At 55.7% G+C, this 25,595-nt stretch overlaps 2 protein-coding genes across 2 annotated transcripts; both read right to left on the reverse strand.

Moving 5' to 3' along the window:
- Window positions 1–464: 464 nt before the first annotated feature.
- On the reverse strand, window positions 465–18,640 carry IQCA1L (IQ motif containing with AAA domain 1 like). The gene is made up of 19 exons (XM_052638435.1): window positions 18,630–18,640; window positions 17,563–17,890; window positions 16,186–16,305; window positions 15,717–15,902; window positions 13,087–13,158; window positions 11,525–11,730; window positions 10,322–10,406; window positions 9,778–9,897; window positions 9,549–9,624; window positions 9,092–9,198; window positions 4,955–5,038; window positions 4,803–4,861; window positions 4,018–4,100; window positions 3,748–3,855; window positions 2,899–3,098; window positions 2,364–2,450; window positions 1,935–2,112; window positions 984–1,222; window positions 465–569 (listed from the first exon to the last, which is right to left on the reverse strand). The coding sequence occupies exons 1-19, from the start codon at window positions 18,638–18,640 to the stop codon at window positions 465–467; spliced, it is 2,454 nt and encodes an 817-aa protein (XP_052494395.1).
- Window positions 18,641–20,647: 2,007 nt separating this feature from the next.
- LOC128046885 (histone H2B type 2-K1) lies at window positions 20,648–23,156 on the reverse strand. Its single transcript, XM_052639073.1, has 2 exons — window positions 23,025–23,156; window positions 20,648–20,884 (listed from the first exon to the last, which is right to left on the reverse strand). Exons 1-2 carry the CDS (start codon window positions 23,154–23,156, stop codon window positions 20,648–20,650), a joined length of 369 nt encoding a protein of 122 aa, XP_052495033.1.
- Window positions 23,157–25,595: the final 2,439 nt, after the last annotated feature.

The following is a 25,595-nucleotide window of genomic DNA, read 5'->3' on the forward strand; positions in this document are numbered from 1 at the left end:
GGAAGATGCCCCTGCAGCAGGGAATGGCAACCCACTCCAGTATATCCTTGCCTGGAGAATCCCGTGGATAGAGGAGCCTAGCGGGCTCCAGTCCACGCGGTCGCAAAGGGTCGGACACAACGAAGCACGCACACACGGACACTCAGGGAGGGGGAGGGCTGGGGAGCCAGGGTGGGGAAATGACAGCAGGTGAAGACACCAGGTCGGGGTCAGAGGAGTCTGGGAACCAGAGCAGAGCTGGCTTGTGAGCGGCGGGGCCGGGGGTGGAGAGAGGGTGGCTGCGAAGTGGAGCAAGGCTGAGCCAGGCAGGGGCACAGAGCAAGGCGTGGGAAGCATGGACATGGACAAAGAGAGCAGGTCCCCGAGCCGTCTGGCCGTTTATACCTCTGCCCCGCCCCGGTTCCCTCCTGGCCCATGGGGCCCCACCCATCCTGCTCCTAATCTCAGGCACCCCAGCCTCAGCATCACTTCTTCTTCTTCTCCTTTGCCAGCTTGGCCTCCTCAGCAGCATCCTGGTCCTTGAGAAGCTTCATCCTCTTCTTGCCCAGCGGGGTCTTGAAGTACCAGTCCTGGGTTGCAGGAAGGGTAAAGGCGACAGGTCAGACCCTTCGCTCTGCTGGCTGACCTCGCCCTTCCCTTCAGATAGATCTGCGTCTTCCACGCGTGGGTCCTCTGCTCACCTCTGGGGTCCTAGGGTTCCTGCCAGAGCCCTGGTTTCCCTCGCTCATCACCAGATACTCTGGACCACGGTCAGGGGTGAGAGGTCTCCTCCCCTGCCCTGCACCCCCTGGTCCTCCCCCGGCCATCCCCAGAGTCAGTGGCTGCGGGTGCCCAGCTGGCCCTGCCCACGAGTCCTTCTCTTCTGAGCTCCGTGGGGAGCAGATGGAGGGGTCCAAAGTACACTATGGGCCTGGGGGGGCTTCAGAGGGCTGACTCCCCCACTGCTGTTGGTCCTGCCCCTCCGCCCCCCGCCAAAGCCTCACCTTCAGAGACTCCTCCTCCTCCCTGTACACCGGGTCCAGCTTCGCCAGGGGCCCCAGGAACTCTGAGGTCAGGAGGGGCCGCTTGGACAGCTGCAGGAGCCGCCGCTCGGTCAGCACCGCCTGGATGGCTTGGAGGATGCAGCCAGCTGTGTAGCCGTCGGACACCTTGGCCAGGGCGCTGATGTCCAGGTGCTGGGTCCCCTGGACTCCCTGGGCCTCAATCATATGCCTCCAGAGCACTGCACACAGTTGAGGGTGGGGGGACACGGGGCAGGGAGAGGCAGTGGGCGCCTCAGTGTCTACAGAGGAGCTCTGTGCTTTTGGAAGGCCACCCGGTGTCCAGCAGCGCCCCTGCTCCCGGGGAGGTAAGGATCTTCCTCCCCACTTAACATGGCAAGTGAGACTCCGAGGACTTGAGCGGCCTGCCCATGTCTACAGAGGCACACCAGGCCCCAGGCCCCAGGGCGGCATGTCTAGGCATCCTTCCAGAACACCTGGAGTGGAGGTCAGGACTCAGAGCAGGGGCGGATAGGGGAAGCAGGGAGCTTTGGCAAGGGCAGTCCTTCGACCCCTTCTCTGACCTGACCCCACATTCCCCAGCCTCACCATGAAAAAAGTGAAAAAGTGTTAGTCACTCCGTCGTATCCGACTCTGTGCGACCCCAGGGAGACTAGCCTGCCAGGCTTCTCTGTCCATGGGATTCTCCAGGCAAGAATACTGGAGTGGGCTGCCATTCCCTTCTCCAGGGGAATCTTCCCGACCCAGGGATAGAACCTGCATCTCCTGCATTGCAGGCAGATTCTTTTACCATCTGAGCCACCAGGGAAGACCTGGGTCGGGAAGATCCCCTGCAGGAGGACAGGGCTACCCACTCCAGCATCCTGGCCTGGAGAATCCCACGGGCAGAGGAACCTGGTGGGCTGCAGTCCACGGGGTCGCAAGGGGCCTCACCATAACGAGAGGCATAATCGGGCCGAGGCAGGAGGAGGATGCGCTCGTAGGTTTGGCAAAGGCCCTTCATCTCGGCCACCTGCGGCCGGTCGGTGGTCCCGATCAGCATCACCCGGTCCCCGGGACTCAGCAGCCGCAGGGCCTTGGTGAGGTCCTTCTTTATTCGCTTCGGGTCCATCTGTTCCGGGGATGGTGGGGAGGGAGGGGTGGGGTGGGGACCAGGGACATCATGGTGGCTTCTAATTCACAAAGCTCAGCCTTACAAGGACCGCGGTGGGGGTGGGGGCAGACGGGAGGGGCTGTCGGTCCCGCTTTAAGGGTAAGGACGTAAGGCAGGAGGAGGACTCGTCAGAGGCCGCGTGGCGGGTGAGGTCTGGAGTGACGTGAACACACCCATGCCTGCCAGCCCTGCCCACGGGCTCTGCCCACCTCCTCCTCTTCTTTGGGGACCCGCTTGTAGAAAGTCTTCTCCGCATTCCCAATCCAGATCACAGAGGGCTGTAGGTACCGAGCCACCTGGATGCATCAGAGAACAGAAGCCCGAGGTTAGATGTCCTTGGGGAAGGGTCCCTTCCCCATCCGGTTGAACCCAGGGTCAGGGCCGTCCTCGGTCAGTGGCCGGATTCGTTCACACATCCTGCCTGCCCCACCTCTGTGCCCTTCCAACACCCATCACACCAGAGTCCCTGCCCTCCCTGGGGTGATGGTGGTCGTGCGGGGGGCTATGTGTTCAGCTTCATCTCTGCCAAAAGAAGAAACTACCCTGTCTCCCACTTCCTTCCCACCTCCCCCATCACTGGGGCTTTGGGAATCCACAAACTCCCAGCAGGGACTGACTGGTAGGGAGACCTCACCAGCTCCTGAAATGACTCCGCAGCTGGGTGACCCTCCCACCCCCCAACGAGCCCACCGGCCCTGTTGTCTCAGTCTGAGAACTCGAGATGCCATCGGGAGATTCCCAGACCTTAAAGACAACGTGTACCAGCATCTGCCCGCCAGTCTTGCCGGGGTATTTGCCCTGCAGGTTCTCCGGCGACAGGTCGAAAAGGTTGGCACCGGTCTCCGTGCATACGGCCTTCACCAGCATCTTCTTGCCCATGCCGGAGGGGCCCACCAGGAGGATGGAGCGGATGAGGGGAGCCATGGCATGTATATCTGGGGAGCCTGAGAGAGAAGACGGAGTGGGGGCGGCTAGGGGCCGGCAGGGGGCCGGGGGTGGGGACGTTGAGTCAGGGGAGGCCATGGGCCCCAGGCTGGGCAAGACGAGGGTCAGGTCACGGCTGCACTCTTCTGCCCCAGGGCCTGGGCAATGCCCCCGGGAGAGGCAGCCTGGATGGAGCCTAATGGTTTAGCAAGCCTAATTCTGAAGGGCTACATGGGAAGGGGGACACTGGCGGGGAGAGAGCGGGGTTCAGAAGAGAGCCTCCCTCCTCCCAGTACCCTTTCTTCTTTCCATCCCACCTGTTTCCATTCCTGGATTTTGAAGGGATGGAATTAAGGGGCGTGTGACAAAGCCCTTCAGAAAGATTCAGCCTGTGGTGTGTTTCAGGGAGTGGGGGGCTGATCTTCTGGGAATAGGATAGACTAGGGCAGATTGCTCAGGACTGAAGGAGGGGCTGGAAATGTGGGGTCCTCAGCAGGTTGAGGGCCTGCCTGGCTTCAGAGTGTGACCTCTGGGGGGCCCCAAGGAAGGCACAGGGGGAGCCTGACATGCATCCAAAGCCTGTCAGGAGGGTGGATGGATCCACCCTCCTCAGCCGCCTGTCCCGAAGCCCCACCACTCCAGGGCCTGCCTCCCCACCAGGCCTCTCACCGAGCCGCAGAATCCCGTACAAGGCCATGTTCTGCCTGATGTCAGCCAGGGAGGGCATAGGCAGCTTGTTTGCCAAGTTCAGGGCTGATCCAAGGTAGAGGCAGTCACCTGGGGTGGGGAGGAGGGCGCAGCTGGTGAGCGGCACCTGCTGGGGCAGGGCACGCAGGGAGAGGGGTCACACAGGGCTGGCAGTCAGCTTCGGGGGTGGCCACGGCCAGGGGAACTGCTCCTTGGTCCAGCCCTGGAGCAGGCGCTGCGGGGAGGTCTCACCAATGTAGTCTTTCAAGGGCACTGTCTCGCTCTTCTTTAGAAGGCCTAAGACGATGAGCTCTTCAAACAGGGAGTCCATAGGCCTGGCAGAAGATGGCGCAGGGGGGCACCCAGGACAAAAGTAAAGGGACACAGATTGGTGGGGGTGCTGCAGGCAGGAGCAAGGGGGACTCGCCAGGGGTACCCTGTCCACCTTCCTGCGGTCAGACAGCATCGGAAGGCACGACGCTGGCCCACTGGCCCAGACGGTAATGTGCCCCAGCTGGGTGCCCTGGGGTTTGAGTGGTGTGTGAGAAGGACCAGCACCCTCTGAGACCCAACATGACACACAGCCCCTTCCTAGAAACCACGTGGAAGATGTACACGCTATCGGGAGGCTGGGGGCGGGGCTGGCCAGGAACGCAGCTGGCCCCAGTGTGCTCACATCACCAGAGGAGTAGAAAGGGGCCACTGGCAAGGCCCTGATGCCCCAGAGTGGGATGCCCAAGGGTGGTGGGGGAGTGGGAAAGGAAGGAGACACAGGAAGCAGGGAGCATTTGGAACAATGCCCCACTCACAGCTCATCCTGAATCTCCACTTTCAAAGCACTTTCTTGTGCTTGAGTTCATCCTCACGGCTCTCCCGTGAGTTTGGCGGGGCAGGGACTCGGGTTACTGAGGACGGGGGCTCAGAGAGGTTAAGTGACTTCCCCCAGGTCACACAGCTACAGAACCAGGCCCTGAAGTCTGATCTGTCCTGGACGAGGTCTCACTCCACCACCCCCAGGAAAGTGTGGGCTCTGCTACCTGTCTGGGGTCAAGTCTTTTTCCTTCTTCTTCTTCCCGGGTTTCTTGCCTGCCTTCTTCTGGTAGAAAGCAAACACAGGCAGTGGTCTTCTCTTCCTTGCCTCCCCCGCCCGAGCGCCCTGCCTTGTTCCAGCCCCAGCCCCTCGTCTTGCCTTCGGAGGCTTCACAGGTCTCGTCTCCTCCCTGTCCACAGCCAACCTCAGGTTCTTCAGCTCCTGACGCATCAGATCATCCACCTGGGGGCCGGCAGGGGGTGTGATGGGGTGACCAGGGCTTGGGGAGGACAGGTAGGAGGCTGAGGATGAAGTCGGGGTCGGGGGACCCTCAGGGAAGATCCAGCCCAGCCCAGTGATGGCAGCTGGTGGGGGTGGAGGGTTCTTTCGGAATGTCCCAACCCTGATCCATATCTCGCTCATGCTTGAGCCTGGCATTCATGTGGGCAGAAGCTCTGAGGATGGAGCCAGTCAGCTTTCAGTTCAAGCCCCAGTTCAGTTCAGTTCAGTTCAGTTCAGTTATGTCCAGTTCTTTGTGGCCCTATGGACTGCAGCACACCAAGCCTTCCTGCCGGGAGCCAGCGTGAAGAATCCCGCCCATGGCAAAGGTTATGAGGAAGGAGGCTTGACATACGCAAAGGCGGGATCAAGCCTCAGGGTTCCCCTTGGAGATTCTCGAGCATCTACCCCCAAAACCAGAGTCTGCCTACCTTACTGCATTATGTTTCCACCTATTCTTCTGACATTAACAGTGGGCTATCCCCCACCACCTTTCTCTGGAAAAAGTTAACTTAGAGCTCCAGTTAACAGTCTCCTGCATACAAAAGGAGTGTCTCAGCTCAAACCCCTCTGATGGCTCTCTAACTTTCCTGACAGGTTTACCCAGACTTTTACAACTACGCATGTGATTGTTTATAGCCCCCCAACCCCGAGAGGCACGAAGCTTAAAACATTTTAAAGATACAGAGCCTTTTTCAAAGAGCTAAGAATTATATTGGTGAAAGGTTTTCATTGTTGTGTTAATGACTGCCACCAGGCCTCCATATCCTTTATCTTTTAGGCCCCTGGAGGATATTAATCAATGTAATTGGGATGCAGAAATAGGAATATAGTAGTTTTGATGTTAGCAATACTAGACTTTTGAGTTAATGAATTTTCTCTTTGTTATAAATCACAGTACTCCTCTTTCCTTGTTATAAATTGTTGTGTCCTTGCTATGTAAGAATGTAGCCTTAATTAGTGCTTTCTGAGAGTGGCACCTGACTTTAGTAAGAACAACACTTTTAGGGCAAATAAGTTTTCTGGTTGACGGACCCTTATCAGAAAAGGGCCATAAAATGCTAATAGGCCTCCCGGCCAGAAGATGATGTAAATCACCCAAGACCTGTGTATACAGCTAGGTATGCAGAGAGAAAGCCTGGTCTCGATAAAGGTCAGGGCTGCTGCCCTTGCATGATTTTGTATTATCCATTGATCTCTATGTACAAAAAAAAAAAAGTATAAAAGCTTTCCTGGAAAATAAAGGACGAACCAGTTTCTCAGAAATCTGGCTTCCCCCGTGTCTTCTTTTCTTTCTTACTCTATTTTCTGGCTGATTCCCCTCTGGAGCATAGAGGCTCATCCTGTCTACCTATTTGTGTGGGCTTCTAAGACCCACGTGAGAGGGAGCCCAAGGCGGGGCACCCTCTGCTATTCAAGCGGGCGCCTGAGGCCTTATGTAGACGGTGTAAGTCTTTTATCTGAGGCTTCATTGGCTTTCTATGTAAACCAATGAATACAGCCTCTTTCTCTCCTCTATTTTCTTAACTGCAAACTCTTTCCTTATCTCTCTCGAAATCTATATATCTCTCTCGCCACACCGTCCCCGCTTAGAATTACCCTGGATCTACCGGGGCTGGACCCCGGCACCTTCCTGTCCATCACCAGCTCCCAGAGCTTACTCAAACTCATGTCCTTCGAGTCAGTGACGCCATCCAATCATCTCATCCTCTGTCATCCCCTTCTCCCACTTTCAATCTTCCCCAGCATCAAGGGTTTTTCCAATGAGTCAGTCCTTCACATCAGGTGGCCAAAGTATTGGAGCGTCAGCTTTAGCATCGGTCCTTCCAATGAACACCCAGGACTGATCTCCTTTAGGATGGACTGGCTGGATCTCGTTGCAGTCCAAGGGACTCTCAAGAGTCTTCTCCAATACCACAGTTCAAAAGCATCAATTCTTTGGCACTCAGCTTTCTTTTAGTCCAACTCTCACATCCATACATGACCACTGGAAAAACCATAGCCTTGACTAGATGGACTTTTGTTGGCAAAGTAGTGTCTCTGCTTTTGAATATGCTGTCTAGGTTGGTCATAACTTTCCTTCAAAGGAGTGAGCGTCTTCTAATTTCATGGCTTAGGTCACCATCTGCAGTGATTCTGGAGCCCAAGAAAATAAAGTCTCTCACTGTTTCCATTGTTTCCCCAGTTATTTGCATGAAGTGATGGGATCAGATGCCGTTATCTCCGTTTTCTGAACATTGAGTTATAAGCCAACTTTTTCACTCTCCTCTTTCACTTTCATCAAGAAGCTCTTAGTTCTTCTTCACTTTCTGCCATAAGGGTGGGGTCATCTGCATATCTGAGGTTATTGATATTTCTCCCGGCAATCTTGATTTCAGCTTGTGCTTCATCCACTCTGACATTTCTCATGATGTACTCTGCATGTGAGTTAAATAACCAGCATGACAATATACAGCCTTGACGTACTTCTTTCCCTATTTGGAACAGGTCTGTTCTTCCATGTCCAGTTCTAACTGTTGCCTCTTGACCTGCATACAGATTTCTCAGGAGTCAGGTAAGGTGGTCTGGTATTCCCATCTCTTTCAGAATTTTCCACAGTTTGTTGTGATCCACACAGTCAAAGGCTTTGGCATAGTCAATAAAGTAGAAATAGATGTTTTTCTGGAACTCTTGCTTTTTCAATGATCAAATGGATATTGGCAATTTGATCTCTGATTCCTCTGCCTTTTCTAAATCCAGCTTGAACATCTAGAAGTTCATAGTTCACATACTGTTGAGGCTTGGCTTGGAGAATTTTGAGCATTACTTTGCTAGTGTGTGAGATGAGTGCAATTGTGTGGTAGTTTGAGCATTCTTTGGCATTGCCTTTCTTTGGGATTGAATGAAAACTGACCTTTTTCAGTCCTGTGGCCACTGCTGAGTTTTCCAAATTTGCAGGCATATTCAGTGCAGCACTTTCACAGCATCATCTTTCAGGATTTGAAGTAGCTCAACTGGAATTCCATCACCTCCACTAGCTTTGTTCGTAGTGATGCTTCCTAAGGCCCACTTGACTTCACATTCCAGGATGTCTGGCTCTAGGTGAGTGATCACACCATTGTGGTTATCTGGGTCATGAAAATCTTTTTTGTATAGTTTTTCTGTGTATTCTTGCCACCTCTTCTTAATCTCTTCTGCTTCTGTTACATCCATACCATTTCTATTCTTTATTGTGCCCATCTCTGCATGAAATGTTCCCTTGGTATCTCTAATTTTCTTGAAGAGATCTCTAGTCTTTCCCATTCTATTGTTTTCCTGTATTTATTTGCATTGTTCACTGAGGAAGGTTTTCTTATCTTTCCTTGCTATTCTCTGGAACTCTGCATTCAAATGGGTATCTTGTTTTCTCCCTTGCCTTTAGCTCAAACCCCAGATCCACTGTTTAAAGTCTGCATGGGGGACTTTCCTGCTGGCCCCATGGCTAAGAATCTGTCTTGCAATGCAGGGGATGCAGGTTCAATCCCTGATCAGAGAACGAAGATCACGCATGCCACGGAGCAACTAAGCTGTGCCCCACAACTAGTGACCCCCCATCCACAACTAGAGAGTCCGCGTGCTGCAACAAAACGTCTCAAGGGCTGCAACTAAGATCCAATGCTGCCAAATAAATTAAATAGTCTGCGTGACCTTGAGGAATTTCGTGACCTCTCAGCCTCAGGTTCCTCACATGTGATGTCAAGAAAATTAAGGCGCCTGCCTCACATGTTGTTGGAAAGATTGTGTGATCCAATGCTCCCAAGGTGGGCAGCACAGAGTGGGCAGAGGACGGTGGGTATGTGCCCGGCATAGAGCCCCTTGTGTCCCCCGCCCTCAGGGCTGTGTCAGAGGACCCCGGGGACCAAGATGCCCCCAGATGGGAACGGGACTACACCAGGCAGGCGGTGCCTAGAGGCAGGGTGCTGCAGAGGCTGGCAGGCCAGGGGCTGGTGGGCAGCAAGGATGGAGTCTGATCCTTGGAGGCCCCGCAGGGATGCTCGCCTGTATCCGGATCTCCTGTTCCACCTCTTTCCTCTCTTCCATCTTGAGGGTCTCAGAGTCAAAACTCTGGCTGGGAAAGAGGCTGTCAAACCGGTTCTTCCACAGATCTGCTGGTGCAGGGGCGTATGTCCAGGATCCAGATGTACACACACACTCACGCTCATGTGCACACAGAAGCTCACAGGTGCACGCATGCATGCTGGCCCAGCTCTCCTCTCACTGAGCTGCCTGGCACTTCCAGCCAGACTGCAGATCCAGGCCTGATCCCAAGGCCTGTGGCCACAGGATTCAGACCCACAGCCCAGTGAGCACACCTCACGCCCCTCTCCTCTTTGGCTTTCTCCCTTCAGCCATCACCCCCATGTCCCCATGCCCCCTACATGTGGCACGGGCTCACTCTCCCAGGGACCAAGGTCACCCCAAGACCCCACAGGCCTGACCGCCCCTCTGCTCTCACTCATGTACTCCTTGTGGCCAGCGTTAATTGCAGGGATGGATTTGGAAGGCAGTGCTCTAAGCATCGTGTCTGCTTCCTGGAACAGAGACATCCTCCACTCAGAGCCCTCACCTCCACGAATCACCTCCGCGCATCTGGGCCTGATGCTCCCAGACCCGCCTCCCGCCAGGCAGTCTCTGAGACTCCGTGCCCCTGCCCCCTTGGTCCGTGGCTCCAGGCGGTGCCTTACTCCCTTCTTGGTCTTTTCTCCCTTCTTCTTTTTCTCTTTTTCCTCCTTTTCTTTCTCCTTACTTTTCTCTTGCTCCTTTTTTTTGTTCTCCTGGACTTGCACCTCCAGTTCCATCCTCACCTGTGACAGGCACAGAAAGATGCTTTGGAGAAGACCAAGCGGGTTGATACGAACCAGAGAATCCCAGGGCCTGAGCTAGGGGTGGACCCAGGATTCCCAAGGCCTCGCGTCACTGGTGCGACCCAGGCATCGAGGGTCCAGGAAGAAAGGGGCTCAACTGAGTGGGTGGGTGCTTGCTCAGAGCTGCTGCTCTCCCCGGGGGTCTCCATGGAAGTGGGGAGATGGAGTCACAGTGCTCTCATCACACACGTCACCTCTCTCTGACCCAGGGGGCCTTCTCCAGCTCCTTCCGGGGACCCCTTCCTCCACCACATCTGCATCCTCTCCCCCAGCCCCCACCACGCTCAGCTGACACTCAGGTTACTCTCTCTAACCTCAGATTCCACCTAACACAGAAACGCCTCTATTCCCACCTCTGGGGTACCTGTTCTGGAGTCTTGTCTGCAAAGATCAGGGAGGATCCACCTAAAGACTCATCTGGATAATCAGGGAATCGGCCGGTGAGGGCACTAAATGGACATAAGATGGTCAGAGAGATGGATGGATGGAAGAATGGGTGGCTAGATGAGTGGACGGAAAAGTGGATGGGTGGATGGATGCATGGATGGATGGACAGATGGGCGGAGGAACAGAAGGATAAATGGATGATAGATGGGTGGACAGATGGGTGGGTGGATGCACAGATGGGTGGATGGACAGAGGGGTGGACGGATAGACAGATGGGTGGATGGGTGGGTGGATGGACAGATGGGTGGAGGAACAGAAGGATAAATGGATGATGGATGGGTGGACAGATGGGTGGGTGGATGCACAGATGGGTGGATGGACAGAGGGGTGGACGGATAGACAGATGGGTGAATGGGTGGGTGGATGGACAGATGGGTGGAGGAACAGAAGGATAAATGGATGATGGATGGGTGGACAGATGGGTGGCTGGCTGGATGCATGGACGGATGGACAGATGAGTGGATGGATGCATGGATGGATGTACAGATGGGCGGAGGAACAGAAGGATAAATGGATGATGGATAGGTAGACAGATGGGTGGGTGGATGGACAGATGGGTGGATGGGTGGGTGGATGGACAGATGGGTGGAGGAACAGAAGGATAAATGGATGATGGATGGGTGGACAGATGGGTGGCTGGCTGGATGCATGGACGGATGGACAGATGAGTGGATGGATGCATGGATGGATGTACAGATGGGCGGAGGAACAGAAGGATAAATGGATGATGGATAGGTAGACAGATGGGTGGGTGGATGGACAGATGGGTGGATGGACGGATGGGTGGCTGGCTGGCTGGCTGGCTGGATGGACGATGGAGAAAGACAAAGGACAAGGCAGACAGGGAGGGGGGAGGGAGTGGATTGTTACAGGACAGAGTAGGGAGACCAGTGAGGGGGTGTCCCTGGACACTTTCCCATCTTATTCTGGTGTTTTCTCTGCCATCTGGCGAAGCAGGAAGTCACGCGTGGTGCTGTTTCTGCAGGCTGGGGGCCCCGAGTTACACCCAGTGTGTCAGCAGCGTGTCAGGGGTTGGGGGGTAAGCTGGGGTGGGCTGAGAAAGGCAAGAGGGGGTTCACGGCGGGGGAGGGGCGGGTCCGCGGAGGCCGGGGACACTGACTGGCACTCGATGAACCACTGTCGGATCTGCTCCTTCATCTTCTCCTTCATGTCGGGCCCCTCCACCTCCCTGAGGTGGTCGTGGGCCTTCACCACGGCCAGCTGGAACTCCTCCTCCTTCTCTGCCTGCCGAAGCCTGCGCACATCTGCCCCGAGGCTGGCCTGGGACCAGGTGCCCACGGGCTCCGCCGGGCTGGCTGAGGGGAGCTGGGGACGTGGACGGGGAGGCGAGGGGCTCAGGGGTGGGAGTGGGGTGCCCCAGCACTCCCCATCCCCGCACAGAGCCCCGTGTGCGCACACACCCACGCGGAACAGCAGGGCTTGCCTGCATCAGAAGAAATTGTGTTTGCAGCCTGAAACTCGTCTGTGTAAATTACTCTGATAATGAGTTTGCTAGATGCATCCGAGCTGGCCCCCCCACCCCCGCCCGCTCCCCCAGCACCCGCGGCCCCCACCCCAGCCTCCAGCCCCAGCCCCAGCCCCACCCCCACGCCCAGCGCCCATGTTGGCAGCCGCTCCGCAGCCACTTTCCCGCCTCATTGGCTCCCAAATGTATTTTAAATATCACTCTGCACAGAGACAATTACTGAAAACGCTGAGCTCACACTGTTGATGGGCCCAGGCGGCTGGGCTCATTCCTCACCCACCAGTCATGCCATGGCCCCCTGCCCCCCCACCCCACCAAGACACGACCCAGCCCTGGCCTCCTGGGGTCCGGCTGCCCCGGTCATCAGCAAGCTCCGACCTCCGCTCCCACGTGGGCCACCCGGTCCTTCCATCCTTCTGAAGCCCCCAGCCTCCTTGGAGTGGCCATCCCAGCCCTGGCCTCCGATTCTTCTGTCCCCAACCCCAGCACCCCCTCCCAGTCCCTCCTTCAATCTCCCCTTATAGGCCAGGCTTTTGTGGCTCTGCCCCGGGGCCCAGCGCCCTCCCAGGGATCGCAGAACCTCACCCCTGTGATGGCTTCCTCTCCTAAGTCAGCAGAGCCCAGCTGGGGGCCGATCACCACAGAGTACAGGACTCGGGTCTGTCTTCCCCGCCTGCACCCTCACCCCTGGCCGCCCATGCTCCCCACCCCCACCCTCCATGGGCACATTCATGCCCCAGTCACCTAGCTCACACTTAGCCATTCTGCCTGCAGGGCAGAGGAGAGGAGAGAGTCGGGGATCTCAGAGCAAGTGGGGAGCCTGTGCCCCCCGCAAAAGGCTCTGGGGTGAAGGGGGTGTGTCCTCATCGCAACTGGGTCCCCCACGTGCTTCTCCCAGAGGCTGCAGGAAACCCACTGGCCCTGGGAACTGGCCTTGTGCCACTGCGGGGCCCACTCCCTGCAGCCTCTCCTGCCAGCTCCATCGTGGCCGGGCCAGGGGACAGGATGCTCTGAGCCACTGTCCCTCACCCCACCCCATGTATGACTTCCTTCCAAAGGGCTCTGGTGGGGGGGGAGCAGGAAGGGACGTGGCTTGGCAGTGGCTTTGTGGTGACCTTCCACCAGGGTCCCCAGACCCTCCTCCCCCAGTCCTCAGTGGAGGGAGGTGTGCACAGGGCTGGGGGCAGGACGCTCACCATGCCGATGAACTCCATCTCGGTTCGCCGGTCCTGCTGAGTGCGTTTCCTCTGCAGGTAACCCTTCCACACCTGGGGGGGACACATGGGCCCAGACACTCCCCACACTGACTTTCTGCTGGGATGCAGGGCAGTGGGCAGAGCTCTGGGGAGGGCACCTCTAGGATACAGCTCACTGGCCACTGACCCTTGAGCAGAGATAGCCCAGACAGGGTGGGGCCGGTCTGCACCCAGACTCCCGGCACTCTCGGAGCCCCCCAGGAATCCCCTCTGTCTCATCTCCACCTTCTAACCTGCCTTTAAAAATATTTCTGTTCTTAGTTGCGGCAGGTGAACTCTTAGCTGCAGCATGTGGGATCTAGTTTCCCAACCGAGAATCGAACCTGGGCCTCTTGCATTGGGAGTGCAGAGTCTTAGCCAACAGACCACTAGGGAAGTCCCTAACCTGCTGTATCTTTTGAGGCACAAATCAGAGCTCAGACTCCACCTCCTCTGAGAAGCCCTCCCCGCTCTCACTTCTCAGCATACTTGCAGCATCTGGAGTAAATGCTTGCTTCCACCCAGGCCCATAGACCTGGGTGCTGTTAAGACCATGCAGCTCCCCTAATTAATCCCTACATGTTACAAGGAAACTGAGGCCAGAGATGGGACATGGCCTTTCCCAGGTCCCAGGGCCGTTCGGCGCAGAGTCGAGACCAAGGCCCGGTTTCCTGACTCCTCACCCAGGGCTCCTCTCCCGGCTACTCTTGGGCCCGTGGACAACCCGGTGCCCTGGGGAGAATAGAGGGAGGCAGGGCCAGTGCCTCACCCGGCAGTTTGACTGGGACAGAGCCTCAGTGGGCAGGCTCTGTCCAGGCTCCTGGCCAGGCTTTGTCCTCCTGCTCCCGTGACAAGCACAGGAAAGACCCCTGATAACTGAGGGCCTCACACAATCTCCCCCTCTGATGAGTGGGGAACCCAGGACCTGGGACGCAGTGTTGGCATACCCTTGAGGTCTGGAGACAGGGACGAAAGGACGAGATTTGACTTTCGGGTTGGGGGAGGATGCTCCAGCTTTGGGGCTGACCCTCCTTCTCCAAAGGCTTGTTTTATCGAGCCCCGAGGATGAGGACCCCTTGTTCACCCGTGGGGCAGCCAGACCTGGGTACAGAATGCACAGCACCCCAGCCCAAGTCCCCTGATTTGCAATCTGAAAATCTATCTCGGTTGGAGAGGACGTCTGTTCTCAAGGCTGCTGTCTGTTAGTTGGCTGGTTTGCTCTGGATTTTGGGGAAGAAGTCCTAAGTCTCCTGTATTGGGCTGGGAAACAGAAGTTTTGGAGGCTCTGAGACTTGATAGAAGACGGGAGAGGAGCAGTCCTGGGCCTTCCTGCCCTGGCGTTCTCTAGGGCGCCTCCCATCTTATCAAGCTGGTAAACACTGCCCCTCTGTGAGTCGACTTAGCGCACCTAGCGGGAGATCTGCAGGGCTGCCAGGAGACAGGAGAGGCATGCCCGCCAGGACAGCGGGCCGGCACAGGGGGGATCTAGAGATGGAGCTGGGTGTTCTGTAGGGAGGTGGGAGGGGCTGTGATGAAAGGGTGACCTCAGGGGGCCCAGACCCCGAAGACACCTGGAGTCATCAGTTCTCAGACTCCATATCCTTCATCATGCTTCCTTTTGCCTCAGCTACCTGGAGGCTCAGGCTACAATTCAGCGACTCATTTCTTTGCCTTTCTTTTTTATTTTTTCAGTTATGACAGAATGATAACATTTACAGGAGACTTGGGAAATACAGAAGAGTTACATACGGTTCCACTGCATATTACAACTACTTTTTTTCAGTAGCTAAACTAATATATTTAGCTGGAGCTTCCCTGGTGGCTCAGACGGTAAAGTGTCTGCCTGCAGTGTAGGAGACCCAAGTTCGATCCCTGGGTCGGGAACATCCCCTGGAGAAGGAAATGGCAACCCACTCCAGTATCCTTGCCTGAAAGATTCCATGGACAGAGGCCTGGTGGGCTATAGTCCATGAGGTTGCAAAGAGTCAGACACAACTGAGCAACTTCATTTCACTCACTTTCAACATCAAACTCTCAAAAATTCATAAAATGAACAGACAGAAAAGCAGAAGGATATAGTAGGCCGGAAGAGTTTTTGTGACTCATTTTTCACCGTCTTACAAGTTTTGGGAATGATCGTCTACTCTGTTCTGCTGCTGTATTATGGATCTTTCTCCCCTAATTTAAAATTTTTATTTATTATTGTTATTTTTAAAATTTTTGGCCGCACCATGTGGCTTGTGGAATTTTAGTTCCCTGAACAGGGATCGAACTCAGGTCCTTGGCAGTGAGAATGAGGCACCCTCACCCCCGGACTGCCAGAGAATTCCCTTTCTCCTTTGATTTTAATGATCCTTCTATTTGGGGGGCTTTTATGGCGTCCCACTTCAAGTCTTTTGGGGAAGATGGAGAACAAATAATAAATAAGATACATATTTATTACCGATGAAGTTCCCTAGCTTAACATCTAGTTGTGGGGCAGCAGAATCCAAGTGCCTGTATTTCTGTCTTCAATTGCTGAGCCAGGCAGGCTTCCTGGAGTAGGTGACTTTCCTCCAGGGTGCCTGGTGTTGGGGGGTGGGGGGTTTTACCTTCTGTATGGTGATGGCTGCTTCATCCTGACTGAACTTGAACCGACCTTCCTCCCAAATCTTCCGGTCTCGCTCCTCCTCTTTCCGAATCTCCCGCATGAAAGTGGCCCGGAGCCTGCCTTGCCTGGCCCGCTCGGCCTTTTGCAGTAGCATTATGGCCTCAGTCCGGCTTAATATTGGAAAGCTCTGGCCACAGCAGGAGCAAAGGAGGAGGAAACGAGGGAGGGTTGCCGTCTCCAGTTGGGAGATCAGTCCCCTCAAGACATGCTGGGGGCATGTCCCAGGGCAGTGAGGTGCCCAAGTCGTGTGTCTCTGCCTTGGTGTGGGAAGGTTACGAGGAGCATAGCGCAGCAGTGAGGGGGCCAGGACTACCCAGAGCGCTCTCTGAGGTGGTGAAGGGCAGGACAGGACCTCCACGTCCTGAAGCGGGGAGCTCTGTTCCAGGGCAGGGGGTGTCTCCGTGACTCACCCCCTCTGAGATCTCTGGCTTCAGTCTGGACAGCAGCTCCGTCAGCACGTGTTCCCGCTCCTTCAGGATGCTGGACCGCTCCAGCTCAAAATACTTGGGAATCGGAACCTCCAGGTCTGCCTGTGGGGCAACACAGGAGAAGGAGAGTTGGGAATAAACCTCCAGACCCTCTGTCCAACCCATTACCGCTTTCAGCTGCATACACACCCCTGGGGCTGGCTTCCTCCATCCTAGAGCTGCGGGGTGGGAAATGTACAGATTTTGGGCAGATCGCCCCAAGAGTCATTCCCCTCTTCCTTTGACCTTGTCATGTGCCCAGAGTTGAATTCTGAAGGGTCATGGTAGGTAATGGGCAGTGGTCCCAGTCCTAGCTGTACATATGAGTCAACTGGGACCCAAGCTTTTAAAATGGAGGCTCCTAGGCCCTCCCCGGACAACCACATCAGAATGGCAGGGCCTGGAGAATGTCTGTTTTTTCAAGTCCACAGATGGGTCTCAGGCAGCTAGTTGGGGAAACTTTGAGTCCTCCTTAGACGTGGAACAGGGAGCCCTGACCTTGGGACGGGCTGGAGGCCAGTGCCGAAGCGCTATGCTCTGGGACTTGCTGATGCACAGATATCCACTGAGGGTCTTGTGAAAATGCAGGGGCAGAGTAGTGGTCTGGGGTGCAGCCAGAGATTCTGCATCTCTAAAAAGCTCCTCGGCGATGCTGACGCTGCTGGTCCGCGAACCACACTTTGAGGAACAAGCCTCCAGGGGACCCTTTCCAGCAATCCCCTGCAATGGGGTTCGTGGATCCTCCTAGCCAAACAGAACTTCCAGCCTGACTCCCCAGCCACCCTTCACTACTTTTTTTTTTTTTTTTTTTAAGATTTATTTATTTATTTTTGGCTGTGCTAGGGCTTTGTTGCTGCACACAGGCTTTCTCTAGTTGCTGCAAGTGGGGGCTACTCTCTAGTTGGGGGTGCACAGGCTTCTCATTGCGGCGCCTTCTCTTGGGGAGCTCAGGCTCTAGGCTCAGTCGTTGTGGCTCATGGGCTCAGCTGCCACATGGCGTGTGGGATCTTCCCAGAGCAGGGATTGAACCCGCGTCCCTTGCACTGGCAGGCAGACTCAACCGCTAGACGACCAGGGAAGTCGCACCTCCTAAGGTGCGTGAACTTTCCAAACCCCATCGTCCTATCTGCCCTGCCTGCCTTCCCTTGCAGATGACGTTCCAGGGCCTGGGGTGTCCGAGGAAAGTCAAGGCCACCCCTACTCCAAGCTGGGGCTGGGGCTTGGTTTGCTTCCACAAGGAGGGGGAGATCAAGGCTAGCCCCCCTCCAGCTCCCCGCCCCCCGAGCTGGGGTGGGTGCGGTGCTTGAGCAGCCCGCGCACCGGGGTGAGCTTTAAGTCCTGCAGCACTTGGTCCAGGCAGTGGGTCTCACACAGGTCGGCGCGAACCAGATCGTCTTTGAGCTCCAGCACGCGGCAGGCCACGCTGTCCAGCAGCCGCCGCAGCAGCCGCCGCTTCTGCGGCTGCACCATCTGGTCGTAGAGGGTGTCGAAGCGGCGCAGCAGCCCCAAGTAGTACAGATAGAGCGAGGAGAGCCGGTACTGGAAGGACTGCCGCTCGCGCTCGGAAACGGCTTCCCCCAGCAGCGGCTCCTGGTCCAGCAGCTCTTCCAAGATCAGGTGGGAGGAGTCCCAGAGGCGCTGGTAAGCTCTGGGAGGAGGGGGCGGCAGGGGGCGCCCTGAGCCTCAGAGGAGTGGGTGGGGGGCAGCAGGGGGCACCCTGAGCCTCAGAGGAGTGGGTGGGGGGCAGCAGGGGGCACCCTGAGCCTCTGAGGAGTGGGGAAGGGGGCTGAGGAGGGGATGCCCGGAGCCTGAGAAGAGCAAGGGCGGGGTGGGGTGGGGGGAGCTTCCCTGAGGCGCCTGAAGACCTTACTCAAGGTCCCAGAAGATGTGATGCTAAGGAGATTCATGGCCCGGAGGTGGAGTTCCAGGAAGGGAGAGGACTTCAGGAAGCTGAGATGGTGGCCCCAGGGAGACCCCCTGAGGCTTAGAGAAGCCGAGGGACTGGGGCTCCTGGGGCTGGAGCCCACTGATGGGGGAACAAGGAGGGTGACGAATGGGCACCTGCCAAGGGAGGGGCCTCTCAGAGCCTGTGGCTGGTCCCTCCAGGCTGGAGGGACACCCGGCGATGCTGCAATGGTCTAGGATGGTGGGCTGGAAGCGGGGGTGAGGGCGAGCTGTAGAGAAAGGTACTGTGCGGAAGGACTGTTCTGGAATCAATAGCCTGAGGGAAACTTGAGCGCAGGCAGGAGCGGCCAGGGTGGCTGTGTGTGTCCGGGGTCCAGGTGGGGCCAGCCCTCAGAAGCCCCTCTCCCACCAACCCGTCCCCAGCGGCCCGGCCCAAGGACCGGGGAGGCGCCATGCCCTTTGTCCTCCCCTCCTTCACTCACGCCTCGGACATGGTGCCCAACTCCACTCTGCCCTTTGTGAGCTGGTCCTGGAATCCACAGAATGTCTGTGGTTCCACCCAGACGCCACTCCACAAAGCCTGAACAGCCCAGTTTTAAGAGTTCTGTCCCATTGTCTCAAAGTTCTAAGGCTGTGAGGGGAAGGGGTACAGGTACAGGATTGGGGACGCTTATCTTGGAGGACACCCCGGAGGTGGCATGCCAGATGGCGTGGGCTCCCTTGTAGCAAGCCTTGGCCAGGGGACGGTGGGGTCAGCCGCAGCTACCTCCCTTGTGAGGATCAAATGAAAGAATGGGCTTTGTTTGACGTCACCCTGTAGACCATGAGGCTCTGGGTGGTTGTTAGTCCTAAAGGCATTCGTCCAGCTGTCCTCTCTGCTGGAGACCAGGCCCAGCCTCCCTACACTCGTGCGTGACTGCACCACAGGGGCAAAGGGGCAGGAGTTGGGCTTGGCAGGCCTGGGTTCACGCGGCTTGTGGAATCTTAGTTCCCCAACCGGGAACTGAACCCAGGGACACGGCAGTGAAAGAGCAGAGTCCTACCCACTGGATCATCAGGGATGATCCCGTGCTTCCCTCGAAGTGAGCACAAACATGCCAGTTCCCCTGGGGTCTGACATCAGTTCACAAGGTTCGAGTGAGCTGTACCTGTGTAAAGAATGATGTTGCAAGGAGTAGTAGGTGGGACTCAGTGGTGTTTGGGGGCTCCTTCTGAGCTCTCTGTGGGTTTCCCCATCACTGCTTCAGGCTCATGAGGACGTTCTTTGGAAAATTCAAAGCATATCAGCCTGGCTTGGGTCTGCTAGGGTGAGCTTTTGACTCAGTGTCAAGTGGGGAACGTCTGAATAAATACATAAGGCAAGGGGCAAAGGACAGGGGAGGAGAGAGACAGGCAGAGGATCGGGAGAGGAATCCATGCGTCCCCAGAGCTTCCGAGGACCTTGCCGAAATGCAGATTCCCATTCAGCATGCTGAGCTAGAGCCCAGGATTCTGCATTCCTAACCTGCATTCCCAGGGTGTTACAGAAGCTGCTGGCCTGTGAATCACGCCTAGAGTAGCAAGGAGTGTAAACACAGCGGGAGTGGGGAGGAGCTGAGCTTCCGGGCCAGGTCTCCTGAGCCAGTCTTTGTCCTGCCCTGGGACAAAAGCTTGGATAATTAGTTCTCACCACGTGGCATTTCCACCGTAGGCTTGACAGCGGAGGAAACAACAGTTCAGCCATCGTTACAGCGAGCCTTTTCAATATATGAACTTGAAGTTACAAATGGAACATAAAGGATTTTGGAATGTTCGCTCAATCCCAGCCAGCCCTTCACTCCACCGCCGTGGAGGCTGAGTTAGAGACAAAAGGAGAATGTGGTCATGTGTTATGTAGTGAATCTAGGCGCATGTTGTACAAGTGGTTATGGTACTATTTTTGCTTTTTTTTTTTTCCCCCCCAAAATAAAATGGGGGAAGAAAAGTTAGGAGTCTCAAAAACATTCTCACCAATTTGTTCTGAAATTAAGGGGAAGAAAATCTTAGGGGAAAATAAAAATATCTTCAAGATCCCAGTAGGTTACTTTGAAGCTGGTTTGGGCCTTTTGTTTTTGTATCTTGTAGATCTGTGTAGCCCCTGTGCCCAGCACAGGACAAAAATAATAGTCTTCTAGACATGGCCTCACAGAACCCCATACTGAAGGAGGGATGCACGTGCAATTTCAGGCCCAGAGAGGGCGTGATGGACACAGCCAGCGGCAGACTCAGGATTCTAACCCAGACCAGGTGGTCCCTCATCTCACCTAAAAGACTGCTGTACGTTTACAAAGAGTCACATGTCACTTGTGGGCCCCACCCAGAACGCAGGTGTTAATGAGGTATGCATAAGTGTTCTTCCATCTTGGAGGCGTGACAAGTAGTGACATCCTGCCACACACCACACCTCACCTCCACACATCCCTTTTTGAAATCAGCACAACGCAGGAGAGCAGTGCAGCCTTTATTAAGGTTGGGCCCCGGGTCACTTGGAGCTGGTGTACTTGGTCACGGCCTTGGTGCCCTCGGACACAGCGTGCTTGGCCAGCTCCCCAGGCAGTAGCAGACGCACGGCTGTCTGGACCTCCCGGGACGTCAGTGTGGTTCGGCCTGAGTACTGGGCCAGCCGGGCGGCCTCGCCGGCCAGCCGCTCAAACAGATCATTCACGAACGAGTTCATGATGCTCATGGCCTTGGAGGAGATGCCGATGTCGGGGTGCACCTGGGGAAGCAGCAGGAGCAATCTGTTAACAGGGGGGCTCTGCCTGATGCCACAAGCCCCACCCCCAAGTTGGGGACCACAAGGCTGCCTCATCACCCTCTTTCCAGAGGCCAGACAGGTTACTACTATAACCAAGTTAAAAAAAAAGTTTCTCCCAACTGCAACAGATAAGGAATGCTGCCTCTTTTTTCCCCTTCTTTTTCCATTTAATGGTTTGCACAGCATTTTGTACCATGGATGCCTCATAGTTTATATCACCATCCCTCTCTTCATGGACATTTAGGGGGTGTGCTTTACTTTTTGCTATTACATCGTGTTCTAATAAATACATGTCTTTAACACTTAACACTTGTGCGAGTAAGCTGGTTATTCCTAGAAGTTCCTAGAGGGCTGGTGCACATAACTTGGTAGATCGTTAACCAGATTATTTTCCAGAAAGGGCACACCTAGGACATACTCTCCACACCAGACTGGAGTGAGGAGACTGGGATCTGGGGCTGTCCTGTGAGTCCCTGTGGGACCTTACACAAGGCACTTTCCTCTGAGCCTGTTTCCTCTTCTGTCACACCAGCTTTTGAACTAGGTGATCTCTAGTAAAACAAACGGGAGGGACCTTATAACAATCCTAACACGTGAGCAGGCAGACACCATTTCTCTGCAAAAAGTAAAAGTAAAGTGAAGTTGTTTAGTCATGTCCAACTCTTTGTGACCCCATGGACTGTAGTCTACCAGGCTCCTCCGTCCATAGGATTTTCCAGGCAAGAGTACTGGAGTGGGGTGCCATTTCCTTCTCCAGGGGATCTTCCTGACCCAGGGTCTTCCGTGCTGTAGGCAGACACTTTACCATCTGAGCCACCATTTCTCTGTGAAGTGGGAGGGAAGTGACTGCTGACAAACACATCAGGCCAGTGATGGAGGTGAACGAACACCCTGGCTCCTGGCCTGACCGCTCCCTCTCCACACAGCCTCTGGGGGCCACGGATCTGACAGCGGGAAGCCTGAGCCGGACCGTGGTCATCACATCTTCTTCCCTCGAGGTGGCTGGGGCAGTGCCCCCCCTCGACCTGGGGGACCCGTTCAGCAGCTCTCTTCGGGGAGCCCAGTCCTGCCGCAACGCTCCCTTCACAACTTTGGAGCCAAAAAGCTAGGCTAAGCTGCAGGGGGCTCACTAACACCAGCTCCCACCCAACTTTCATCAGGACCCCGGAGTCTTCTCTGCTGCTGCCCTTTGGCCCGTCCACGTGGGTGCCGGGCCCACCCCGTGAGAGCGCTCCTAGAGACCCCGGCCGTCTAGTCACTCAAATTGCTTATGGGATTTCAGACCGGAGACAAGGTTCATGTCTGGGGTCTGGTCTCACAAGCGGTGAGACTCAGGCAGGTGAGGGGAAACCCAGGGCAGGCAGCTCACTGCCAGGCCCAGCTCTGCTGAGCGGGGCAGAGCATTTGAGGCCAGGTGGCCTGGGATCCTTCAGACACAGCGGTTGTGTGCCCTTTGGTGGCACTGCGTGAGTCCCAGGAGTAGATGGTCCTCACAGGTGCGCTGGGAGTCTGAGTGTGGGTTATGGTTGGGGCTTACCCAGAGTCAGGGCCGGCCGGGGATGGGGGTCTGAGGTAACCTCCACTGTTGCCAGGTCATGTGACCCAGTCACCTTGCTGAGCCCTTAGTACCTTAGGTTCCTTATCTATAAGGTAGACCAACCCCTCAGCCCCTCAAAGACGGAGCGCCGCCCACCTAGGGGACTCCCCCGAGACCGCAGTTCATCGGAACTACTCCTCGCTTCGGCCACAGCTAACTAGTCCCTCTTGTTTGGACCAGCACGTTTGACACCTGATCACCGTCAGCCCTGCGCTTTCTGGTGGTCTTCCTTTACTTAAACTGTCCCACCTAAGGTCCCACATGACTGTTTCATCTGTCCCAGAGCCCTGTAGCCTCTGGACCAGGGTGGGAGCATGTTTGAATCGCCTCCTGCCCGTCACAGGCTCAGGACAGACACGGAGCGGCCCCCCGGGGCCTCTGAAATGAAGAGTGACCCCACAAGAGGGGCACAGGGGCCTTTGTGCAGGGAGTGAACTCCATCCAGGCCCTTTCCAGGCTTTTGCCAGCCCCCGCCCCACGCCCATGGTGGCCCCCCACGCTCACCTGCTTGAGCACCTTGTAGATGTACATGGAGTAGGTTTCTTTGCGCCGGCTGCGCCTTCTGGACTTCTTGTCCCCAGGACTCCGGCCCCGCCGGCCCCCAGACTGCTGCAGCTGTCCGTGCTCGGCGCTCATCCTCCTGGTCCTCCCGGCGGCCTCTTCCCACGTCTTGGGCGAACTTTTAAGAGTTCAGCTGCTCGTCCACCTGGAGGGGCTCGGGGCCAGCACCTGGGCGCAGGGGCGGGGCCGGGCCCAACCCTGTTCAGAACGTGCTCTCCGTTAATCCTGAAAGAGCCTAATGGCTTCTTCCTCTCCACCGCCCCGAGGATTCCATCTCTGAATAAGCCTCCACCGGCCCCCTTCCCCACCCTTCCGTCTCCCAAAATGCTTGCAGCACACACGTTAGAGTTCAGGCTGTGCACTCACTCGGCACCCGTGTGCTCGCATGGATGGCTGAGTGCTGGAGAGCGTCAAGCGGAGCACAGCCCCCAGCACCGCCCACCAAGCGCTAGCGCTCCTCAGTCTCACTAGCGTTACTCATTCATTCACTTTGTGACCCCACGGACGGGAGCCCGCTAAGCTCCTCTGTCCATGGGATTCTCCAGGCAAGAACACTGGAGTGGGTTGCCCTTCTCCAGGGCATCTTCCTGACCTAGAGGAAGGGTCTTCTGCATTGCAGGCAGATTCTTTACCATCAGAGCCACCAGGGAAGGCCCCCTCCCCTTCTCCGAGGGCCTACAATTTAGCTGGAGAGATGACTGGTTCGCTGGAAACCATCAAAGAAGGGTGAAAGGGTAAAGTTTGTGAAACTGAGTTCGGAAAAAAACGTAGTGAGGTCATCACAGAGCACCAAGCTGAGCTCCCTGTGATATTTGGCAGCTACCTGCTTCACACATGGTCATGTATATATGTCAGCACGACTCTCCCAATTCGCCCGTTCTCCCCTTCCCCCCAGGTCTCCATGAACCTCCTCTACCCTTTTTCTCTGTTCCTGCCTGGAACTAGGTTCATCTATACCATTTTTCTAGATTCCATATACATGCATTAAAATATGTTTTTCTCTTTCTGACTTACTTCTCTCTCTCTCTATATATATATATATATTAAGATAGGCTTATAGAAATAGACAATTGATTTAAAAAAAGAAGAAACCTCTGGCTTCAGGAAATAAATGGAGATTTGAAGCTGGTCTGGTAGGACATGCATGCGTGCACACTTGTGCCCGACTCTTTGCGACCCCATGGATCTTGCATTTTCCAGGCAAAAATACTGGATCAGGTTCCCATTTCCTTCTCCAGGGGATCTTCCCCACTCAGGATTCAAACCAGGATCTCTTGCGTCTCCTGCATTGGCAGGCTGATTCTTTACCACTGTGCCACCTGGGAAGCCCCTGGTAGGATGGGTACAATTTAACTGGGGAGAGAGATTTTAGTTGGGAGGAAAGGGAGAAAGAAATCAGTGGGTGTGGTTTCGGGAAGGCAGAAGATGGAGCGGAACCTGAGCCCAGACAGGTGAAGGCGGCAGGAACCACAGCTGGCAGGGCCTGACAGGGAGGGTTTTGGTGAAGGTGGACTGGAAGAAGCTGGAGTGAGAAACACGGGGTGCTCTCTGTGAACATGGGGCCCCTGTGGAAGTAAGCTGTGAAGGGAAGGGGAAAAAAGTGCTATTCTGCAGAGGTGGTGGTCTCACTTTGCACCTAGTGTGACTATTTCAGGTCCTTGAATGCTGTGGTTAAGGAAATCGAGAGCAACGGGATAAGCCCAGGCTGTGGGGAGAAGAGGGTTTTCCCAATAAAGAGGTGGGGAGAAGCCAAATGAGCATCACCTGCCATAGGCGCCTGAGCACCCTCCACCTCACCAAGCCCCCACACCCCCAGTTCCCACCATTCAGCTGTGGCTGTGCGCCGGGGGTTGGAGGAGGGAGCCTCTCGATCCAAAATAGGGCACTGATTTTAGGCACTTGTAGTAATGTGTATTTCATGGGATTTTTAAAACATTTTTAAAAATGTTGAGGCTAGCGTTTTTTCTGGACAAGCTGACCAGCCTACTGCGTCCCTTCCTTCAGGCCTGGAGACCCCTTCCCCCTGTCCTGGAGACCCCAACAGACTTCAGCGGGAGTTCTTCAACCAGGCCCTCCCTTGGCCAAAGTAGCAGCTCTCCACCTCTGTTCCCATTATCCTCCTAACCAAACCTCTGGACACTCAGGACAGACTGATGAGCCATTTTTCTCTGGGCCCCCGCCTTGAGGCACAAAGCAACAGGCCAGGCCCCTGGGGGTCAGAGGGCGGAGTCAGAGTGGAGTCCCTCACTCCAGCCTTGGAATCTAGGACTCAGCTGTAGGCACTCACCTGATACCCTGTCCCCTCTGCCCAGGGCAGCTCTGGGACTCCACGGCCATCTGAGAAGACCCTACTCACCTTTCAAGTTAGAGCACCGATCCCAGCTTTCTGGGCAGTTACTCACGAGAAACTTCCCTCCCTTTTAAGGTCTCCTGTGTAGCCTACCATCTAAGTTACAAGTTAAAGGGCACTGATGAATGCCCTTTCCGTCTTATTGGCTTTCCCATTGGACCACG

Source organism: Budorcas taxicolor, chromosome 4 (genome assembly GCF_023091745.1).
Source record: "Budorcas taxicolor isolate Tak-1 chromosome 4, Takin1.1, whole genome shotgun sequence".
NCBI lineage: Eukaryota > Metazoa > Chordata > Mammalia > Artiodactyla > Bovidae > Budorcas > Budorcas taxicolor.

Bases quoted from the DNA above. Each gene is read 5' to 3' on its own strand.
- IQCA1L (XM_052638435.1), bottom strand. The intron at 10,407-11,524 runs GTCAGTGTCCCC...ATGTCCATTTAG, and splicing joins CAGTGGTTCATCGAGTGCCA to TGCCCTCACCGGCCGATTCC. The intron at 3,099-3,747 runs GTGAGAGGCCTG...CTTCTCTCTCAG, and splicing joins GTACGGGATTCTGCGGCTCG to GCTCCCCAGATATACATGCC.
- LOC128046885 (XM_052639073.1), bottom strand. From the start codon at position 23,156: ATGAGCGCCGAGCACGGACAGCTGCAGCAGTCTGGGGGCCGGCGGGGC. The intron at 20,885-23,024 runs GTGAGCGTGGGG...CTGCTTCCCCAG, and splicing joins TCTACAAGGTGCTCAAGCAG to GTGCACCCCGACATCGGCAT.